This window comes from Crinia signifera, chromosome 4, assembly GCF_055691185.1.
Source record: "Crinia signifera chromosome 4, ASM5569118v1, whole genome shotgun sequence".
Lineage (NCBI taxonomy): Eukaryota > Metazoa > Chordata > Amphibia > Anura > Myobatrachidae > Crinia > Crinia signifera.
This window is the reverse complement of record NC_139220.1, coordinates 282,957,035-282,976,693: the sequence shown is the minus strand read 5'-3', so window position 1 is coordinate 282,976,693 and position 19,659 is coordinate 282,957,035. Positions and strand designations below refer to the sequence as shown.

Below are 19,659 nucleotides of genomic sequence, written 5' to 3'. Positions count from 1 at the left end.
CATGGTAAAAACACTGACATTTAAAATGTTGCCATGTCAAAGTTTTTTGGTTGCCTATGTTGACATAGGTATAAGTGTACCGCTGGGCTCGTCATGCTTCAGGCACGGTGCCTTGCTGTGCTCGGCACATTATTTTAATCTAAATCTATATACCCATGGGTATAGGTCATAGGGTCGACAGTCAATAGATTGACCACTATTGGTCAACAGTGAAAAGGTCCCCCCATGAAAATGGTTGACATGCATTAGGTCAACATGTCAAAAGGTCAACACAAGCAATATGTCGATATGGAAAAGGTTTTGTGTGTGTCTATGTCAACATAAGTCGACATAGACACCGTATAAGTGTACAGTATAAGTCCCCATGCATGGCTCACTTCACTCGCCATGCTTCTGCCACGGTGCCTCACTACGCTCGGCACCTTTAAAAAATAAAACATTCAAAACTCATGTCAACGTTTTTCATGTCAACCTATTGCTTGTGACGACTTGTGACGAACTTTTGATCATGTTAACGGTACTTACCAGATACATTGTGTCGGCTGTGCAACACAGCAGATTCATAATATATCTGGTGCTTTTTGTTGTGTGTATGGGTGATCCGCCGACCACTCGTACACCAACACTTGAGCCGCTGATGGGTGACAGATCAACCGGGCCAGCACATGTAAGCATGCCCACCCAGTTGTGAGATCAAGCCAGACAGATCGGGCAGTATGTATAGAAACCACGCTGCCCAATCCGACAACAGATATATCCGCAGATCAATGGACTGCATATATATATATATATAATATATATATATATATATCTACTAGTGTGTACCCATCTTAATTTCTATTTCCTTTTTCAGCACAGCCTTAATTGATCTCCATCTGGGAATGGTAAATTGGTCCACGCCTTGCACAGCAATCAGAACTGGCAGGTGAGAGCTCTGGTCATGTGCCTGGAGGAAGCTGTGTCTCTGAGGGCTTTGTCTGATTTTACTCTCTCCACTAACAAGCTAAATACTGTACACTAACCAGAATAATCGGCTACTTGAGATTTACAGGAGGACTTTGGTCAATATTATTACATGTTACTATAATGTCCAGTGGCCGATATCATTCTCTCAGTCTTTCCAGCATCCGTTCAGGAACACCAGCACAAGTTTGTGAAATATGGGGTAAGTGCCCTTGTGTGTATTTCATGTCATACTATCCTTTGTCATTTACAGTACACTATACATAAGGCATTCCCAATCACGGTTATCAAGGCACGCCAACAGTGCAGGTTTTAGTGATATCCAGGCTTCAGTACAGATGGTTTAATCAGAATCACTCGGGTACTAATTAATTCACCTGTGCTGAAGCCTGGATATAGCTAAAACCTGCACTGTTGGTGTGCCTTGAGGACCGTGATTGGGAATGCCTGCTCTACATCCTGTAACATGACCCCTCCTGTAGTGGGACAAAATGTTCTGTCGCTCACATACAGTATATTGTATTATGAGCATTAACCGGCTGCTTTCCTATTTAAAAATCCCCCACCTCCTATTACAGTGATAGTGGGGATTGCGTTGCAACATGCTTGACCTATGATGTCCATACTTATGCCTGAATTTATAGATTAATGGCCGCTGTGAGCCTGGCTGGCTACACAGGCGGCGCACTTGGTAACTGCTCACGGCTAGGGTGACCAACTCATCTCTTCAATCCGGGACACATATTAATTACACAAGTTCTGTGGCAGTTTAAAACCAGGTAAAAGGGAGTCTTGAGGTGTGGCAGTTTAAAACCAGGTGAAAGCCAGCCACAGAACCTGTGTAATTAGTGTCCCGGATTAAAGGGATGAGTTGGTCACCCTACTCCCGGACACGTGTGCTGTGGCACATGGTTGAAAAACGCTGCCCTATTATAATTCAACCCAAATCTAGCAGTGAAGAAGAGATTATTGTGTGGCTATTGTTGAAGGATCTGCACATACAGTATATTTGCATACCGTCCTGCAGGAGACTTCCTGAAATAGTGTCAATCTCCCTGATTTCACCTAACCCATATTATGCAGCTGTTACATTTTTTTTTGGTGAAAAAAAAATCTAAGATCTATACATTCAGATGGGATCATCGGTGACATTGGTTATAAAGCACAATTTAAGCCTGATAAAGTGGAAGGTGAAGACGCACCAACCAATAAGCTCCTGTCCTTTTGCTACCATGTAAGTCCAGTGGTGGTGTCCTGTGCTGCCATATAAGTCCAGCGGTATTGCCGTATACTGTATGTCCAGTGGCGGTGTCCCTCTGCCCTATCAGTCCCGGGGTGCTTCTGCCGCCTGACTGCTGTGCTGTGTAAAAAAAACTAGTTAGCTGGTGAAGACTAGGGTGACCAACTCATCCCTTTAATCCGGGACACATTAATTACACAGGTTCTGTGGCTGGCTTTCACCTGGTTTTAAACTGCCACAGAACCTGTGTAATTAATATGTGTCCCAGATTAAAGGGATGAGTTGGTCACCCTAGTGAAGACAGGCTGGAGTACAATCCGAACACAGGTAGGATAAGGGGAGACCATCAACTGAAGATGTGATCTGTATTCCTGGAGCAAGACTAAAGGCATAAACACAGGCCAAGGCCTTAGCCTTTCCTTGCCACTTTGTGTCATTGGCAGCTTGTTTTGTCCTCCCTGTCCTCTTCCTCTTGTCTCTTCTCATTATGTGAAAAGTTGTCAAATATGGAGGTGGTATGTTTGTAGCTAGCTATGATTCAGAGAACTTGACCAGCTTTTTCCAGGGGGACCACCTGTCGCTGAAATGATGGGTTTATTAAACTGGGCATGTCAAACAGTCTGGATTAAATGTTTCATGTAATTTTTTTAAAATTCAATAATGGTCTACATTGAAAGTTGAACGATGTTGTTGTTCTTATTTTAAAGTGGCTTACCATTGGATCTGTTCACAGTGCTAGGGCTGTTGAGCCTGACTAGACATTGGACTTGAAAGGGTTAAACAACATGTGGGTGGGAAGGGCCATGACAACTCAATCTTGCGCCTCTTTTCTTTGCATTATGTGCTCTTTTGAGCATAACCAGCTTGTTTTGTAGGGGCCCAAACAAACCTAAGCTGTCACCTAATCTCACACCTCCAAGTATCATACCGCAGAATGTCTTCATCAGCTCAGCCTACTATGAGCATCCATTTTTTTCCTCAGCTCCTCCTCCTTGCCAGCTCCTATATAGACGCAGTGGCATTATATCACATCTGCCCATATTACACTCCAGAATGTTTTTGTCAGCTAGGCAATGAGCATCAATGTTTCCTCCTCAGCTCCTCCTCCTTGTGTTTGCCAGCTCCTACTACAATGCAGTGACATTGGGCCAGATGTATCAAGCTTCACAAAGTGATAAAATGGAGAGTGATAAACACCTAGCCAATCAGCTCCTACCTGACATTTTTCAAACTTAGCCTGTGGCATGACAGATAGGTGCTGATTGGCTGGCTGTTTATCACTCTTGATTTTATCACTTTGTGAAGCTTGATACATCTGGCCCATTATCTCACACCTGCCTGTGTCATCCAGGATGTCTTCACCAGCTCACCCTGCTATGAGTATCCAATTTTTTCTTCCTTGGCTCCACCTTCTCATCTTTGCCAGCCCCAACATTATTTCCTGCCTAGCGCCTGCAATATCCACCACAGACATCTTTTTTTTTCCAGAAGGACAATTCCATTTTGCACCTCTTAACTTTGCATTATGTGCTTTTTGGGGCCTAGTCTTGAAAACTACCATCCTGTGTGCCACGTGTTTGTGCCGCCCACTTGTGTCGCTTAGCTTTATCAACCAGCTACCTTGGTGTAACCTTTTTGCCTAAATTCCCAGGCATGTACAAACTATGGCCCTCCAGCTGTTATGAAACTACATATCCCAGCATAGTTTTAGCATTCCCTAATAGCAAAACTGTGGCAAGGCATGATGGGACTTGTAGTTTCACAACAGCTGGAGGGCTATAGTTTGGACATGCATGGCCTAAAAATAATATTGGGCCTTATTTTGGTTCATTCTTTCTGACAAAATCCTTCTTAGATGGACAAAACCATGTGCACTGCAGGGGGGCAGATGTAACATGTGCAGAGAGAATTAGATTTGGGTGAGTAATTTTGTTTTTGTGCATGGAAAATACTGGCTGCTTTATTTTTACACTTCAATATAGATCTCACTTTGAAGTAAAACCCCACCTAAATCTAACTCTCTCTGCACATTTTGCATATGCTCCCCTGCAGTGCACATGGTTTTGTCCATCTAAGAAGGATTTTGTCAGAAAGATTGAACCAAAATAAGGCCCATTGGGCCTTATTTTGGTTCATTCTTTCTGACAAAATCCTTCTTAGATGGGCAAAACCATGTGCACTGCAGGTGGGGCAGGTGTTACTTGTGCAGAGAGAATTAGATTTGGGTGGGGTTTTACTTCAAAGTGAGATCTATATTGCAGTGTAAAAATAAAGCAGTCAGTATTTTCCCTGCACAGAAACAAAATTACTCACCCAAATCTAATTCTCTCTGCACATGTTACATCTGCCCCCCCCCCCCCCTGCAGTGCACATGGTTTTGTCCATCTAAGAAGGATTTTGTCAGAAAGAATGAACCAAAATAAGGCCCATTGTGAGGTGTTCAGAACAGACTGGAGATTAATGTTATTGAGGTTAATAATACTGCTTTCACATTGCAGAAATGGGTAATGACACGGTATTCTTAAATGGGACTTTAAAACGGGTCTGAACCTTAAGACCTTTCACATTGCAGGTGAAAACCGTTTTAAAAATCATTTAATACCATTCAAACATTCAACCTGTTTAACCCCCAAGGGACAAGTTTCAAGACATTGAAATAGAGCTGTTCAAACTGCCAAAAAAACGGCTTTAAAACGTGTAGGACTCTGCTTTTTAACCGTGTTGAAATACTGGTTAACTTTAACCGGTCAATCAACTCTGGCACTTTCACATTGCAGCCTGAAACGTTTTAAAATGGAAAAAAAAAAACGGCAATATACCGTTTCAAAAGTGCGATGTGAAAGGGGTATAATACTGTTGGAACAAAAAAAAAAATCTGTAATTTTAGCTGTTTTTATGATTTAAAAAAATAAATAACAATACAGATCCAAAACCCAGAAGGGTGGTTTTGGTAAAATTAATCCAGGTCCAAAACATGAAAGGAGATCCAGATCCTAAACACAAAACCCGAAAAAAGTGTCTGATGCACATCCTAATACAACATGATCTTACCTTACAATCTTTAACCAGGTGCAAATTTAGGTACCAGGTCGCCTCTCACCATCATAATCATTTCCACTTTAAGCATGGCCAGCGCCACCACTAGGCAGCTTTAGGCATCTGCCTGGGGTGCCGACCACTGGAAGGAGGCAGGATGGAGGTGAGTAACTCTCCCCCTCCATTCCTTGTGGAGGGACTCGGCGCATCACCCGGCCAAACCGCCACCCCCACACCCCCTGTGTAGCGGCGCGGCGGCCCGTGACGTGTCACCTGGCAAAAATCAACCCCCCCTCCCGCCGTGGAGCGACATGGAGGCAGTGTCACATACCCCTCCTCCCCTGTTGGAGCGGCACGCGCCACAACACATCCCCCCCCCCTAATGGATCGGGTGAGCACCAGGGTGCCCATCCCACCTGGGGCGCTCTGGTGCCTTCCATTGGCACCACCAAAATGTACTGACCATTGCCCCCTAATCCTGGCAGTTGCAAAGCATATGTTGTAATGATAATAACCTCAGTCTGTATTTCTGACAATGTCTCCCATGTAAGCCTCAGAATGACTTTTTGGTACTGGAATTTCTAGGCGGTGAGCTGAATGCATCCTGCAGGAGATGTGTGTTTGAAATTGAACAGGATTATCTGGTACATTTGCTAGGACTGTGGACGGTAAGATGATTTTCATTCAGCACATGTACTATTTTAAGGACACACTGGTTGCTGTAATGTCTTTTGTAGACACTTGAAAAGGCAAAGTGTGTCGCAGGAGATACTTAAGCATTTGCCTGGGGGCCACTGGAGGGCAGAACTTAGGAGGCGGTCCCCCCTCTGGGTCCAGTTGAGCGGTGCCCGCAACTCCTCCCCCCCCCCCCTGTGGAGTGACTCAGCCCGCACCGTGGAACAACTTGGTGGCCGCATCCACCCCCACTGGGCACCCCTCCCACCTCGGGTACTCCGATGCCTTGCATCGGCCCTGACTGTAGGCAAATGTGGACTGTTCTGCCTACAGCTATGTCAGTGGCGTAACTAATGTGGGTTGCAGCTGTCATTGGGCCCAGGCTGCTTCCAGGGCTCACAGATAGCACGGCTGAGAAGGATGGGGGGGCATTGCCCCAGTCTGCTCTGCCTGGCTGGCTACCAGCAGCAGTGCAGTTCAATTTGTGGGTATTTATAGTGTGTGGCCTAATGCTGTGAAATGACCGCCCCATCAGAAACCTGTACTGTATTCAGATAGTGTTTCTCCAGCAGGGCCAGATTAAGAGAAGGGCAATTGGGGTGCCCGTCCCAACTGCCTCACAAATTAAGAGCCCACACACACATGCAGAGCCTTTCTGAAGCCCCCCCCCCCCCTCTTAACAACTGAACCAGAACAGGACAGCAATGGCTAAACTGTCCAATACAATTTAAAGAAGCAACCTGCCGCTTAGTCACTGGCTGGGCATACAGGCTGCAGGGAAGGAATAGGTGGCACTCTGGCTGTGTGGAGCAAGAGGAGGTTGACTGCTCATGTTTGTTTTTTATTTGTACAGCAGATATGCGTTGGAGCTTCAAAGAAAAAGGAAGCTCAAGTGATTGCAGTGGAGACAAAGGAAACTGAGGAGGAACCCATTACCATCGCTACACTACACCCTTTTCTACTACCTATGGTAGCAGTATATCGGTTTCTAAACATACTACTTGTTGGTATGGCCATACAAAGTATTACCCAGTGCTGTAACTAGATATTATTGTTCCCTTTGTCAGAAAGATTGGTGCAACACCCCCCCCCCCCCCACACACACACACACACCTAAATGCTGAGGCTTTGAGGGGAAGGGATGTGGCTACAGCATAGCACCCCCCCCCCCCCCACATATGCAAAATAGGGACAGTGCACGCCAGGGGCGCAAACCCAAAAAATAGGGACACAGCTTCATGGGGTCACGTAATAGTACCAATTCACATTACACCACACCACACTGTAATGACCGCTATTCACATTACGCCACACCGTAATGTCCGCTACTGTGGCACCCAGTACACCAGCTAGAGCCCCTTAGGCGCCAAGTGTACCAGGTAGAGCTCCTTAGGCACACTACACCAGGTATAATAAGACATTGTTCCAAGTTCTCCTGTGGGGACATAATGTTCACAGCAGTAGTGCCTTTTATGCAAATAATGCTCATAATTCAGTGTGTTTAAGGGGCTCTACCTCCCCAGTGAAAACCATGCACGCCCTAGCACCCCCTAGTGTTAGGTATGTCCCCCTTTCTTTCCAGTGTTGGCAATGTCAATGTCTCTCCTCCCTCCCATCACCTTCTTGGGTCACATACCAGTGCCCTCTGCTGCTCACCCAACTCTCCAAGTTACAGCCAGTGACTGCGCATCTTATCAGCCATGCACAGTGTTCCCCAGAGGGGGAGCGCCAATCGGTGTTACAGTAGCTTGGCTCTCCCCTTCTGTGTCCTGGACTCTGTCCTCAGTTTGGCAGGTGGCACTTTTACTGAACTGAAAGGCTGGCTATCTGCCTGCATGTCCAGACATTGGTTACCACAGGAATGGTTGCTGTCCTCCCATGCTTAAATTGGCTGGCTAAAGGCCCACACAGTGACCCAGTATGCCGCACAGATTACCCCCAAGCCCGTACAGTGCCAGGCTACTTAAATCAATGTACACTGCTTAACCACATTGCCCATTACATTTTTTACCACACTCTGTAATGTCAATTATAATTTTTTCCGTACTTTGTAATGCCAATTATATTTTTTCCACACTCCGTAATGCCAATTACATATTATACCACACGCCATAATGCCCGTTACACATTATTCCGCATGACGTAATGCCTGTTACACATTATTCTGCATGCCATAAATGCACATTATGATCTCCATTACATATTATACCACGCACTGTGATGGCTATTGCATATTATGCGCATAAGTTCTGCTCCGTTGCCAAGGGGCTTTCATGCTCTGTTGCCAAGGGGCTTTCAGGTTTATTGCCACAGTGGAGTGAAATGCCCTGTTGCCAAGGGGAAGTGAAATGCTGCTGCTCTGTGACAGCCGGGCAGAGAGCGGTGGGCTCCCTGGCTGTATTCAGACTCAGAGCAGGTCTGCGATTATTTAGAAATCTCGCAATGGCTCGTGAGCCAATCTGAGCTTGCAGTTCGGCAGCCAATCAGAGCAGCAGTGGTGGCTCCTGATTGGCTGCCAGACAGCAAGCTTCGATTGGCCCTCGAGTCCGCACAAAATTTAAAAATAGCCATGGCATGGACCTGCTGAGTCTGAAAGCTGAGCAGCCCACCACTCTCTGCCCGGCTGTCACCGCTTTCTCGTGGAAGACCTGATCTATCCTCCAGCAACTGACAATAAGATTGGCAGTTTGTCTATTGGGTGGTCCGGTGCATCCCTGGACCACCCATTAGAGTGCTTGGGGCCTATGTCCCCAAGTATCAAGAAAGTCTGTCAAAGTACAGTAAATCAAGATTTAAAGCCATGTTTACTTGTTTTCTTTAATATCAAGTGTGTTATTTTGGCAGTAGGTAAATCAGTGACTCAACAATACTAGAAAAATGATCTAGAAACTATGCAGGAATTTTGCTCATATTGTATGTGAATATTATTGTATTTTTCAGGTTAATGTACATGGCTTGGAGTTTTCCCCCCCTGTAACCTTCATCCTCATATCCGGTTCTGGCCCAGTGTACATCTCAGGACAACATATAACCTGTAAGTGCTAACTTGTCTGTCACTTCTGCATACTGAGAGAGCCACCATAGATAATTATCCCAACCTGTGCAATGGAATGTCAGCAAAATTATTACTCCCTCTAAGACACAAATTCTTATTTGTGAAGACTTGCTACATAACATTCCTGTCATATTCAAGTAAATGACAAAGTTTGAACATAATTATATGAAAAATACAATACATTTTTTTTATTATACTAGTAAGAAGAAAATGCTTTGAAAGCTAAATGTAGTTTCACTTGCTGCTAACAGATTGCAGTTTTTCCATGACACATGGACATCTATAGATGATGATGATAATACGGCTAAATGCGTCTAACCTGAGAAGTAACGCCAGTGACCACTAGAGGCCACTCAATGGGCCAAATTACTCAATAGAAAGTGAAAGCAAAATTATGTTTAAAAGCAAAACTTGCTGGCTATGGAGAGAGGGAGCTGTGAAGACAGAGATTGAAGGTAAAAGCACATAGGAACTAAGCCATTTTGATACTAGTATATTATAAATCCCTTCTTTGGAAACTCTGGAGTAAAAACTCTGCCAGGTGAGGCTCTGCCTCCGCCTCCTAACTTTCCACATTTCTGATCAAAACACATTTATATCAGGCCATGATGCTGCCGCACCTGCATAATACCCACATGAACTCATGGGTTCCCGCACGCACACACGCGTGTGTGTGTGTGTGTGTGTGTGTGTGTGAATCGGGTGTGGCATGTGACTCCGACAGTCGGGATCCCGACAGTCATTATCCTGATGTCGGGATCCCGACTACCCGGAGTCAGACAGCATGGCGAGCGCAAAAAAGCCCCTTTCTCCCTCCTATGGGGGTCGTGGACCCCCACGAGGGAAAATAGCGGGTGGCCATCGGGCACCCGGCTGTCGGCGTTTTGACAGTCGGGATCCCGACTGTGGGGAACCCGTCCGGCACCCGTGTAAATCTGACACGAGCCGTTGTCTCTCCGTCCATTTAACTGCCTGCACGTCTCTAGCAGACACAACTAAAATGTAGTTACGGGTGCGAATTAGTACAATAGATGAGTGGAGCTACATCTGTACCTGATATTTGTGCTTAAGCATTTCATATATTATGTGCAATGCTGGTTTGCTGTCCAGAGGTTCGTGTTCTGTTTTTTTATATATACTTTTTTTTTTTTTTTATTTGTCCAGTGGGAAATAATGTGAATTCTTCACTAGAGGAGGAGGAAGTATCTGTGAGGTGAGGACATGGTATACTGTAACACATGTTATATATGTTTTAGTTATATCTGTATGATTTTAAATTCTCTCCCCCTAATCCTTATTCATCATGTAACACTGGACTAGAAAGAATTGTCAGTGAAACATTTGTTTCCCAAACTGTTTAAACCCTGATAGGTAAAGGCCCGTACACACAGAGAATTTTATTGCTACAGTATTTTTAAGTAACACCTGTGCCCTCAGTCCGCCGCACATTATTGAATATGCTGTAACATATGCGATAATTATGGCAAAGGACAACTCTTGCGTTAAGAGCTGTCCTTTGCGATGTGCAGCGGGTCTCGGCGGCTCCCCCCTCCCTCCCTTACCCAGCCTGGATGCTGCTGCTGGGCGGCCTCTCCTCCTCCTCCCTGCACCCGGAAGAGGATTACAGTGCAGGGAGGTGGAGGTCACAGGTCCGGGCAGCACAGCTCTGTGCTGCCCGGACACAGGTGAGGGGGGTCGCGGTAGAAGCCCATAGTCTTCTATGGGGCATCGCCAGCTTTTTCTGGCGATGCCCCCCGTTGTGGTAACCCGTTTTTTTTTTTTTTTTTTTTAGAGAATCCCACAATGCAGTAAAAACCCCAATAACGGGGTTTTTACAGCATTTTTGGTTTAGAGAATCTCCCCCCTAAATCACTTAGAAATTAAGCACATATCACCCTGTGTGTATACCCCCCAGCAATGGTGATGAGCGGTGCTGCGTGTCGCTATCAACGGACTAGATCTTGACTGCATGAAGTATAAATCTAGTCCTCTCCAGTGTTTCTCCACACAGATTGCTCAGCACACAGTGCTTGTGCACAGGGGCGGATTGGCCCACTGGAAAACCGGGCCATTTCCCGGTAGGCCGGCCCAAAACTCATTAAAAAGGGGCTGGGCTGGCTGGGCCGCGGGAGGGCTGCTGCGCATGCGCGCACAGCACCGCAAAGCTCCAGTTCCTCCTCTGCCTGGCCAGCAGAAAAAGCAGCAGCAGGTGAGATTACATACCGCCGCTACCACCCCCCGCGCATTACATACAGCCCCCGCTCCCGGATTCGAGTGCCAATCCGCCCCTGCTTGTGCACCACATGTATGCCAGCGATGTGTGCTGAGCTATCCGTGCTTCATACGTCGATCAGCACAGCTCCCCATCGTGCTTTTCGTACTGTGTTTGGGAAATACCAGTTTTCCCTAAATATGTGATTGGGAATAATAGCAAAAAACAACAATTTTATGCTGATAATTAGTACACATTTATTGGATAGCTTCTTCTAGCTCTTCTCAGTATTCCAGAACCACTCACATAAGCTTCAAAAGCCTTCCGACCTAATTACATCCAGGGCCGGTGCAAGGCATCTAGGCGCCCTAGGCAAACCTACAGGAGACCGCCCCCCCCCCCCCCCCCCAATAGAGGCGGGAAGCACCACCGTGTAAAAAAGAAATAGCTGCCATTGACACCCGACCCCCACCCCCCACCACTTTGTAAAAATAATTACAATGCAGAGGAGGATGGGACCCCCCCATAGAGGGGGGAAGCAAGCACCACCGTGTTAAAAAAAATCACTGCCACCATATGAAGAGGGAGAGGATGAACAGCTCAGCTCGGACAGTGTCACCGAGTAGCTGGGCTGGGGGAGGGGGGCGGGCGGCGGCGGCGGCTCTTGCACCCGCCGGAGATTTACAAGACAGGAGCATTGCTCACTCACTGTCTGTGCCGCTGATGCTGACTTGCCAGTGGGGGCAGGGGCATGCATCATTGGCATGCTGCGGTTCCCCTGTGTTCCTGGACATGGGGCCCTATTCAGACCTTTTCACTAGGCTGTGCATGTTCGCAGCCTAGCGAATGTGATTGCCTCCCAATGGCCGAACGCCGGTCGCTGACTATCCAATGATTTTTCCTTTATTCGTGGATAAAAGTAAGTCTATACTTTCTTTTATCCTGGCCGGAGATGGCCAAAAAGGAGGTGGGCACTGACGTCAGCCGCCCACCTTACGCAGGCAACGACATACCAGCGATCACAGGGGAACACCCAGCGATTTTATGGGGACGCCTATAAAATGCTGGGCATTTCCCTGCTACCGCCCTCTGCCCTTCCCAGCCAGTCTGAATGCCTCGGCGAGTGTGATACTCACCAAAGGCATTTGCACAGGGATTTGCACATGTGCATATTCGCGCATGCGCAGATCCCCATCGGAAACGGGGCCAAATTCGTCCCCATCGGATCAGGTCTGAATCGGGCCCATGCTACAGTCTGTAACACCTTCATGGTGGTCCTGGGTGCAGGGGAGCTGCAGTCACTTACACATACACACACACACTGACACATACACACACTGACACACACACTGATACATACTGTACACACACATATACACTGGCACATACACACACATATACACTGGCACATACACATACGCTGACAAACCTTACCTTCCGCTTCTGGCTGGGATACATTGCTCCATCTTGATGACTCCCTCCATCATGACAGGGGTCCATGTTATGGCTGCAGAGCCACCTGCAGCAGCCAGTCATAGGGGAGCAGCAGAGGCAGAGCTGCACCAGGTCAAGGCAAAGAGGAGGCGTGGCCTAATCACGGACCCTCGTGACCACGCCCCCCTTTGGGGAAAAAAGCCGCACCGTGCACACATCAAGCCGGCTGGGAGAGGACAGGGGAAGCAGCGGTGCAGGACCTGACAGGCGCAGACTCAGAGGAGTCAGTGCAGAACTGACACTGCCCCTGTCAAGGTGAGCCGGCCCTAGTCGGCATATGCCTTGGGCCGGCTCTGCAGTCTACACTGTGTGAGTAGACTAGCATGCCGCTGTCTCAGGTTCGCAGAGGAGAACATAGGGTGGGAGGAGGCGGGGGCCGGCCACTATGTCTGACTGCACTGCAGTGCAGCCAATAGCAGGGACTTCACTGGGCTGACGCCGGCTACTGCTCAGCGTCTGAGACTGAGGTGAGCTGCCGGCCGCCTGCTTGTAGTGCAGGCCCACCTCCACTCAGCTGTATATTTATGCTCTGTGCTGTCCCGGCTGCCTAATTCGGCCTCAGTAGCAGCGGCCTCCCGGGAAAGTTCCCAGTAAATAGAATGCCCAATCCACCCCTGCGGGCGGGCTCCGGTGGGGGGGACGGGGTGGGGGAATACTTACATAATAGCTGCACACTTGTTTCTGTAGAAGACGTCCTGCAGGCAGCTTGCTTCTTGACCCTCTCCTCTGCAGACTGCGGTAGCGACGTAGCTTCCTGCTGCTGCTTCTGCTACTGCTGCTGGTGGGCTCACTACCGCCCTCCAGTGGCCGGCGCCCTAGGCAAATGCCTAACCTTGCCTAGTGGTGGCGCCGGCCCTGATTACATCCCTTGTGTATACCTCCCATCTGTCCGATATCCAATGGACCATTCCTTTCTTTTGGGATGGTCCCGTGTCCTGCGGCGGGGGGGGGATTTGGGTGTTGCGCCCCCCCGCCAAATGCTCACGTACCATCTATTCCCACAGGCAGAGTGGCTGGGGACATGGTCAGCAGCTCTGTGAGTTTCTGCCCATGCCCCCACAGCGGCAAAACGGAAGAGTGATGCAATGTGTAAACCACGCCCCCTTGCTGCCAGGTCACCCCAACAAATTTTGGGCGTGCACCTTCGGCACCCACGGGGTGTCCTTTCTTCCGTGATCAAAAGTTGGAAGGTATGCCTCTGTAATCTCTTATATATTTGGCTACATCTGTCACTCAAAGTGTGTATAACGCTGGGTGGAGCCTCTGACTCACATGACTGACTCACATAACAACAGAAAACCAGCCCAGTGAGCCCACAGACAGTGCCAGACACCCTCTGCCTCCCCATGTTGCCCAGCACTGCAACTCCACAGCCACAAGGTGAGCGCCCCCCGCCGCACCCCACCCCCAGTGCCCCTCTCCCGCGATTTGCGGAAAAAACACAACCCCCCCCGTGACCCCCCCTCCCGCGGTTCATGGCCAACCCCCCCCCCGTGCGCGATTCGCGGCAAAAACACACTCCCCCGCGACCCCCCATCCCGCGATTCGCGGCAAACACCCCCCCCGCAACCCCCCCTCCCGCGATTCCTGGCAAAAACACCCCCCCTCACCTGCGATTCCCCCTCCCGCGATTCGTGGCAAACCCCCCCCCCCCCCCTGCGATTCGCGGCAAAAACACCCCCCCCTCCCCTGCGATCCCCCCTCCCGCGATTCGTGGCAAAAACACACCCCCGCGACCCCCCCTCCCGCAATTCGCGGCCAGGGGAGCCGAGAGGGAGGGGGAGCAGGTACTAATTACCCGGGCCCGGGCTTGCTGGAGGGGCCCGGCAGGGGCCCTGGTCCAACCCCCCCCCCTCTTCCCCCTCCGTCCTTCCCAGCATCAGCAGCAGCACACATACAGCATGTGCTGTGCTGACAGCAGGCTCGGCATGTGTGTCTCACTGACAGCGTGAGAACTCATGCTGAGCCTGCTGTCAGCACAGTACTTGCTGTAGGTGTGTGCTGCTGCTGTGGAGTTTAGAGTTTTCTTTCACCCCATCTTAACATTTTGGGGGCGTGGCCTAAGCACAGGAGTTGGCCACACCTCCCACACTTAGGCCATGCCCCAAAGTTTTTACCGGGGCCCGGCATTCCTCTCGGCTGCCCTGTTCGTGGCAAATAGAACCCCCCGCAACCCCCCTTGTGCGATTCGCGGCACCCCCCCCCCGCAATTTGGAGCAGCCCCAGGATTAAATGGCACATGCAAAACACTGACATGGCTATGGTCGACAATGAAAAAGGTTGACATGAGTTTTTGAAGATTTTTTTTTTTTTTTTTCATATTGTTTTCATATTCATTGTCATGTGTCGACATGGACACCAATGAAGTGCCACACTTATGTCAACATTTACATGTGTTGACCTTTATGTGTTGAATTTTTCTTGAAGCAATTTGCGGCAAAAACACACCCCCCTCCCGCGATTCGCGGCGAACACACACCCCCCCGCGACCCCCCTCCCGAGATTCGCGCCAAAAACACCCCCCCCCCCCCGCGACTCCCCCTCCCGCGATTCGAGGCAAAAACACACACCCCCCGCGACCCCCCCTCCCGCGATTCGAGGCAAAAACACACACCCCCGCGACCCCCCCTCCCGCGATTCGTGGCAAAAACACACACACCCCCCACGACCCCCCTCCCGCAATTTGCGGCAAAAAGAACCCCCCCGCAACCCCCCCTTGCGCGATTCGCGGCACCCCCCCCCCGCAATTCGCAGCAGCCCCAGGATTAAATGGCACATGCAAAACACTGACATGGCTATGGTCGACAATGAAAAAAAGGTTGACATGAGTTTTTGAAGATTTATTTTTCATTTTTTTAATGTTTTCATATTCATTGTCAAGTGTCGACATGGACACCAATGAAGTGCCACACTTATGTCAACATCTACATGTGTTGACCTTTATGTGTTGAATTTTTTTCTTGAGGCGATTTGCGGCAAAAACACACCCCCCCCCCCCGCGACCCACCCTCCCGCGATTCGCGGCGAACACACACCCCCCCGCGACCCCCCTCCCGCGATTCGCGTCAAAAATACCCCCCCCCCCCTCCCCCGCGACTCCCCCTCCCGCGATTTGCGGCAAAAACACACACCCCCGCGACCCCCCCCTCCCGCGATTCGAGGCAAATACACCCCCCTGCGACCCCCCCCCCCCTCCCGCGATTCGTGGCAAAAACACACACACACCCCACGTCCCCCCTCCCGCAATTCGCGGCAAAAAGAACCCCCCCGCAACCCCCCCTTGCGCGATTCGCGGCACCCCCCCCCCGCAGTTCGCTCTAGCCCCAGGATTAAATGGCACATGCAAAACACTGACATGGCTATGGTCGACAATGAAAAAAAGGTTGACATGAGTTTTTGAAGATTTATTTTTCATTTTTTTAATGTTTTCATATTCATTGTCATGTGTCGACATGGACACCAATGAAGTGCCACACTTATGTCAACATTTACATGTGTTGACCTTTATGTGTTGAATTTTTCTTGAGGCGATTCGCGGCAAAAAGAACCCCCCCGCGACCCCCCTCCCGCGATTCGGGGCACCCACGCCCCCTGCAATTCGCAGCCCCAGGATTAAATGGCACATGCAAAACACTGACATGGCTATGGTCGACAATGAAAAAGGTTGACATGAGTTTTTTTGAAGATTTATTTTTCATTTTTTGAAATGAAGTGCTACACTTATGTCAATATTTACATGTGTTGACCTTTCTGTGTTGATTTTTTCATGTGGCGATTCGCGTCACACCCCCCCCCCCACAACCCCCACTCCTGCGATTCACGACACACACCCCCCCCCCGTGCGATTCTCGGCACCCCACCCCGTGACCCCCCCTCCCGCGATTTGCGGGAACACCCCCCGCGACCCCCCTCCCACGATTCACCGCAACACCCGCCCCCGCAACCCCCCCTCCCGCGATTTGCGGCAACCAACGCCCCGCCACCCCCCTCTCCCGCGATTCTCTGCAATCCCTCCCCTCCCGCGATTCGTCGCAACCACCGCTCTACCCCCCCGCGACCCCCCCCTCCCGCAATTCGCGCGACCCCCCGCGACCCCCCCCTCCCGCAATTTGCGGCACCCCCCGCGACCCCCCCCTCCCGCAATTCGCGGACACCCAAGTTGCAATACAGGGCATCTTTCATACAATTCTAACCATATTTCTCATATACAAACGTTCACAAATTAAGGGGGCACAGCCCCTTACGACGGTGTGAAGAGCGCCCGTAGGGCGCGATGAATCACCTAGTATCTCTATATCTGGCTTACTAACCCCTCATATGGGAAGCTACTAACTATCTGCAAAACAGCTTATTGGTTCCTACTAATGACCGCACTCTGAGCTACATTAATAGCATCTGTTACTTTAAACCGGAGTGTATACAAGATAATTTATACTCTAAACCTAAGCGCTCCCCTTATGGACACACTGGATGATGTATATACAGAGAATACTTCCCTTCTATGGTGTTTCCAGTGGTTGGTCCTCAAAAGATCCGACTTCTTCCAATCTTTTACTCAGGATTCAATAGAAATTGGAAAAACAAGAGAAAAATACAAATATGTAGGATGGTATTTATCCAATCCAAATATTTAATATAAGTGGGTCAACTCAGGCGTACCAGGACTCACTATTACAAATGATTATAAAAGCATATCAAGGTTTCTTAAAAAGATAGGGTGGCGTAACCTCACTCACGATGGGATAGGAGACTTCACACCTGTAGCGGTTTGTTTATACTTCTTTATTTCACATTCAAAAAGGTTTTTCCGCACACACATAAGAAATTACATAAATGAATAAAAACTTGTAAAAACTGCTAAGTCCTCAGAGTAGGTGCAGTGTCACCACGGAGTCAACTCATCTGCTGAAAAATCCAGATCCCCAACAGATGTGGACACCCCCGTGTACACTTACCTCCTTCTCAATGAGTCCAATAGCAGGTGTAAAAACACTAGTCAGGAGTCAACATGTTTCGAGATCCTTTCTCTTCCTCAGGACTCTGGCTATAAATATACCTCTATTCGTCTAATAAGTAATGAATTACAATCCAGGTTGTGTAGCCTGTAGAGCAGGCATTCCCAACCATGGTCCTCAAGGCACACCAACAGTGCATGTTTTGTAGATATCCAGGCTTGAGCACAGATGGTTTAATCAGAATCCCTCAGATACTAATTATCTGAGGGATTCTGATTAAACCATCTGTGCTGAAGCCTGGATATCACTAAAACCTGCACTGTTGGTGTGCCTTGAGGACTGTGGTTGGGAATGCCTGATGTAGAGGATCTGTTTCAGGTCCACTCCGATCTACTCATTCCCCCCCATGCCTCTGTAAAGTCTACACATCCTCGTATGCTTTTTCCCTTTCTTCAGTTTTGCTCCGACCTAAACCTTGGCCAACTGTATGCCTTTTGTATCAGTGTTTTTTAGCAACAAAAAAGACTAGCGAGTGATTCTACCCACCTGCGAGAAGCATGAAACCTCCTCCTCCTCCTCAGTACCAGATGACCATTGGAAATGTAAATTCTAGTTCTAGGCCATCAATTTGTGAAACTGTTGACCTTCATTAAACCATTAACTACAACTTTTCTGCATTTCTGAATTCATGTTGTACATAAAATGTTCAATATAAATCTTTTTTTTTTTTTTTTTTTTTTTGTAGTTTCGATTAGTGACGAGCAAAATCCACCTCTTTGGTCTGGGATTAATACTTCCCAAATCCGGAGAACAAACTGTCTTGCCACCAGTAGTCTTTGTAAAAGTGTAATAAGTAGGGGTAAGCATGCTAACTACCTAGGAACATCTTCCCTTATACGTTGTCTTCTGCGGCGTTCATCATAAGTCATTGTCAAGTTTAGAAACTTTGGAGCGTAAGCAGTCCAGTGAAACCTAAATACACTATCCAAGCACCTACAAACCATACCACCAACTCCATCATCATAAATGTCCTCGTCGATCAGCATTTGAAGTAGTCCTGCAGGCCAAGTCACTGGTATGACTGATTCCGCTGGAGGATCCTTGAGTGCTATGACTACTGCTGGGACAGAGAGGATGATGGAAGACCACTTCAAGTACTTTAACTAAGCAATTGGTTGTCCAACAATCCTTTACGAAGTATGACAATAGTCACCCTGTTGCAAAAGCGTATTACTGAGGCCATAACAACTATGCTGGTGTTAGATGTGCAGCGGGATTTAAAAAGTTGATGGATGTACAGTACTGTGTCCCCAGATGTACAGTACTGTGTCCCCGGTACCAAATCACAATCTACTTCACTAGGTAAGCGGTTCCCTAACTGTACAGTGACACTAAGAAAAGTGTCCTTTACACAGGGCTGTTTCTAGACAATTTGGCTACTAGTGCAAACAGTTAAAATGCACCTCCTCCCAATCAGAACATTCTAATGAAGACATTAGATGTGTGTGCTCCAAGAGGGATGTGGCCTAGCCATAAGGGGTGTGGTCTAATAGGAACACAATTACCTTACACCTCACTTTTGTAACCTGCATGACCAGACACTGGTTACCACAAGAATGGTTGTTGTCCACGCTTAAGTTGGCTGGCTGAAGGCCACACAGTGACATATAAACATTAAGGCCTACACAGTGACCCAGTAGGCCACACAGATCAGTCTCCAAGCCCAAACAGTGACATGCTACTTAAATCAATGTACACCATAATGCCCATTGCACATTATGCCCCACACTGTGATGCCCATTGCACATTATGACCCCTGTAATGTCTATTGCACAAACCGTAATGCCCAGACCTGTACTTACAGTATGCTTATACAAAAGATGCCCCCAGCAGTGCCTCTCACACAATGCCCTAGCAGTGACCCTCACACAATGCCATTAGTAATGTAAACACAATGTCACCATTAGTGCCATTAAAAAAAAAATGCCCTTAAAAGTGTCACACTGTGCTTCTCACAGTCCAGCCCAGC

The 19,659-nt window shown here is 48.5% G+C and overlaps 1 protein-coding gene across 4 annotated transcripts; it reads left to right on the top strand.

Moving 5' to 3' along the window:
• The first annotated feature begins 833 nt into the window (after window positions 1-833).
• On the top strand, window positions 834-18,265 carry LOC146072621 (nucleoplasmin-like). 4 transcript variants are annotated; one of them, XM_083179829.1, is made up of 6 exons: window positions 834-1,165; window positions 5,825-5,907; window positions 6,768-6,887; window positions 8,855-8,948; window positions 10,134-10,182; window positions 18,134-18,265. In XM_083179829.1, the coding sequence occupies exons 1-6, from the start codon at window positions 1,087-1,089 to the stop codon at window positions 18,141-18,143; spliced, it is 435 nt and encodes a 144-aa protein (XP_083035955.1). In that variant the 5' UTR covers window positions 834-1,086; the 3' UTR covers window positions 18,144-18,265. The 4 variants fall into 4 exon arrangements, with proteins under 4 accessions (XP_083035955.1, XP_083035957.1, XP_083035956.1 ...); XM_083179831.1 differs by having other exon boundaries at window positions 838-1,165; window positions 6,771-6,887; XM_083179830.1 differs by having other exon boundaries at window positions 847-1,165; window positions 6,768-6,884; window positions 18,134-18,264.
• The last annotated feature ends 1,394 nt before the right edge of the window (window positions 18,266-19,659 follow it).

Bases quoted from the DNA above. Each gene is read 5' to 3' on its own strand.
- LOC146072621 (XM_083179829.1), top strand. From the start codon at position 1,087: ATGTCCAGTGGCCGATATCATTCTCTCAGTCTTTCCAGCATCCGTTCA. The intron at 1,166-5,824 runs GTAAGTGCCCTT...TGGAATTTCTAG, and splicing joins ACAAGTTTGTGAAATATGGG to GCGGTGAGCTGAATGCATCC. The intron at 5,908-6,767 runs GTAAGATGATTT...TTATTTGTACAG, and splicing joins ATTTGCTAGGACTGTGGACG to CAGATATGCGTTGGAGCTTC.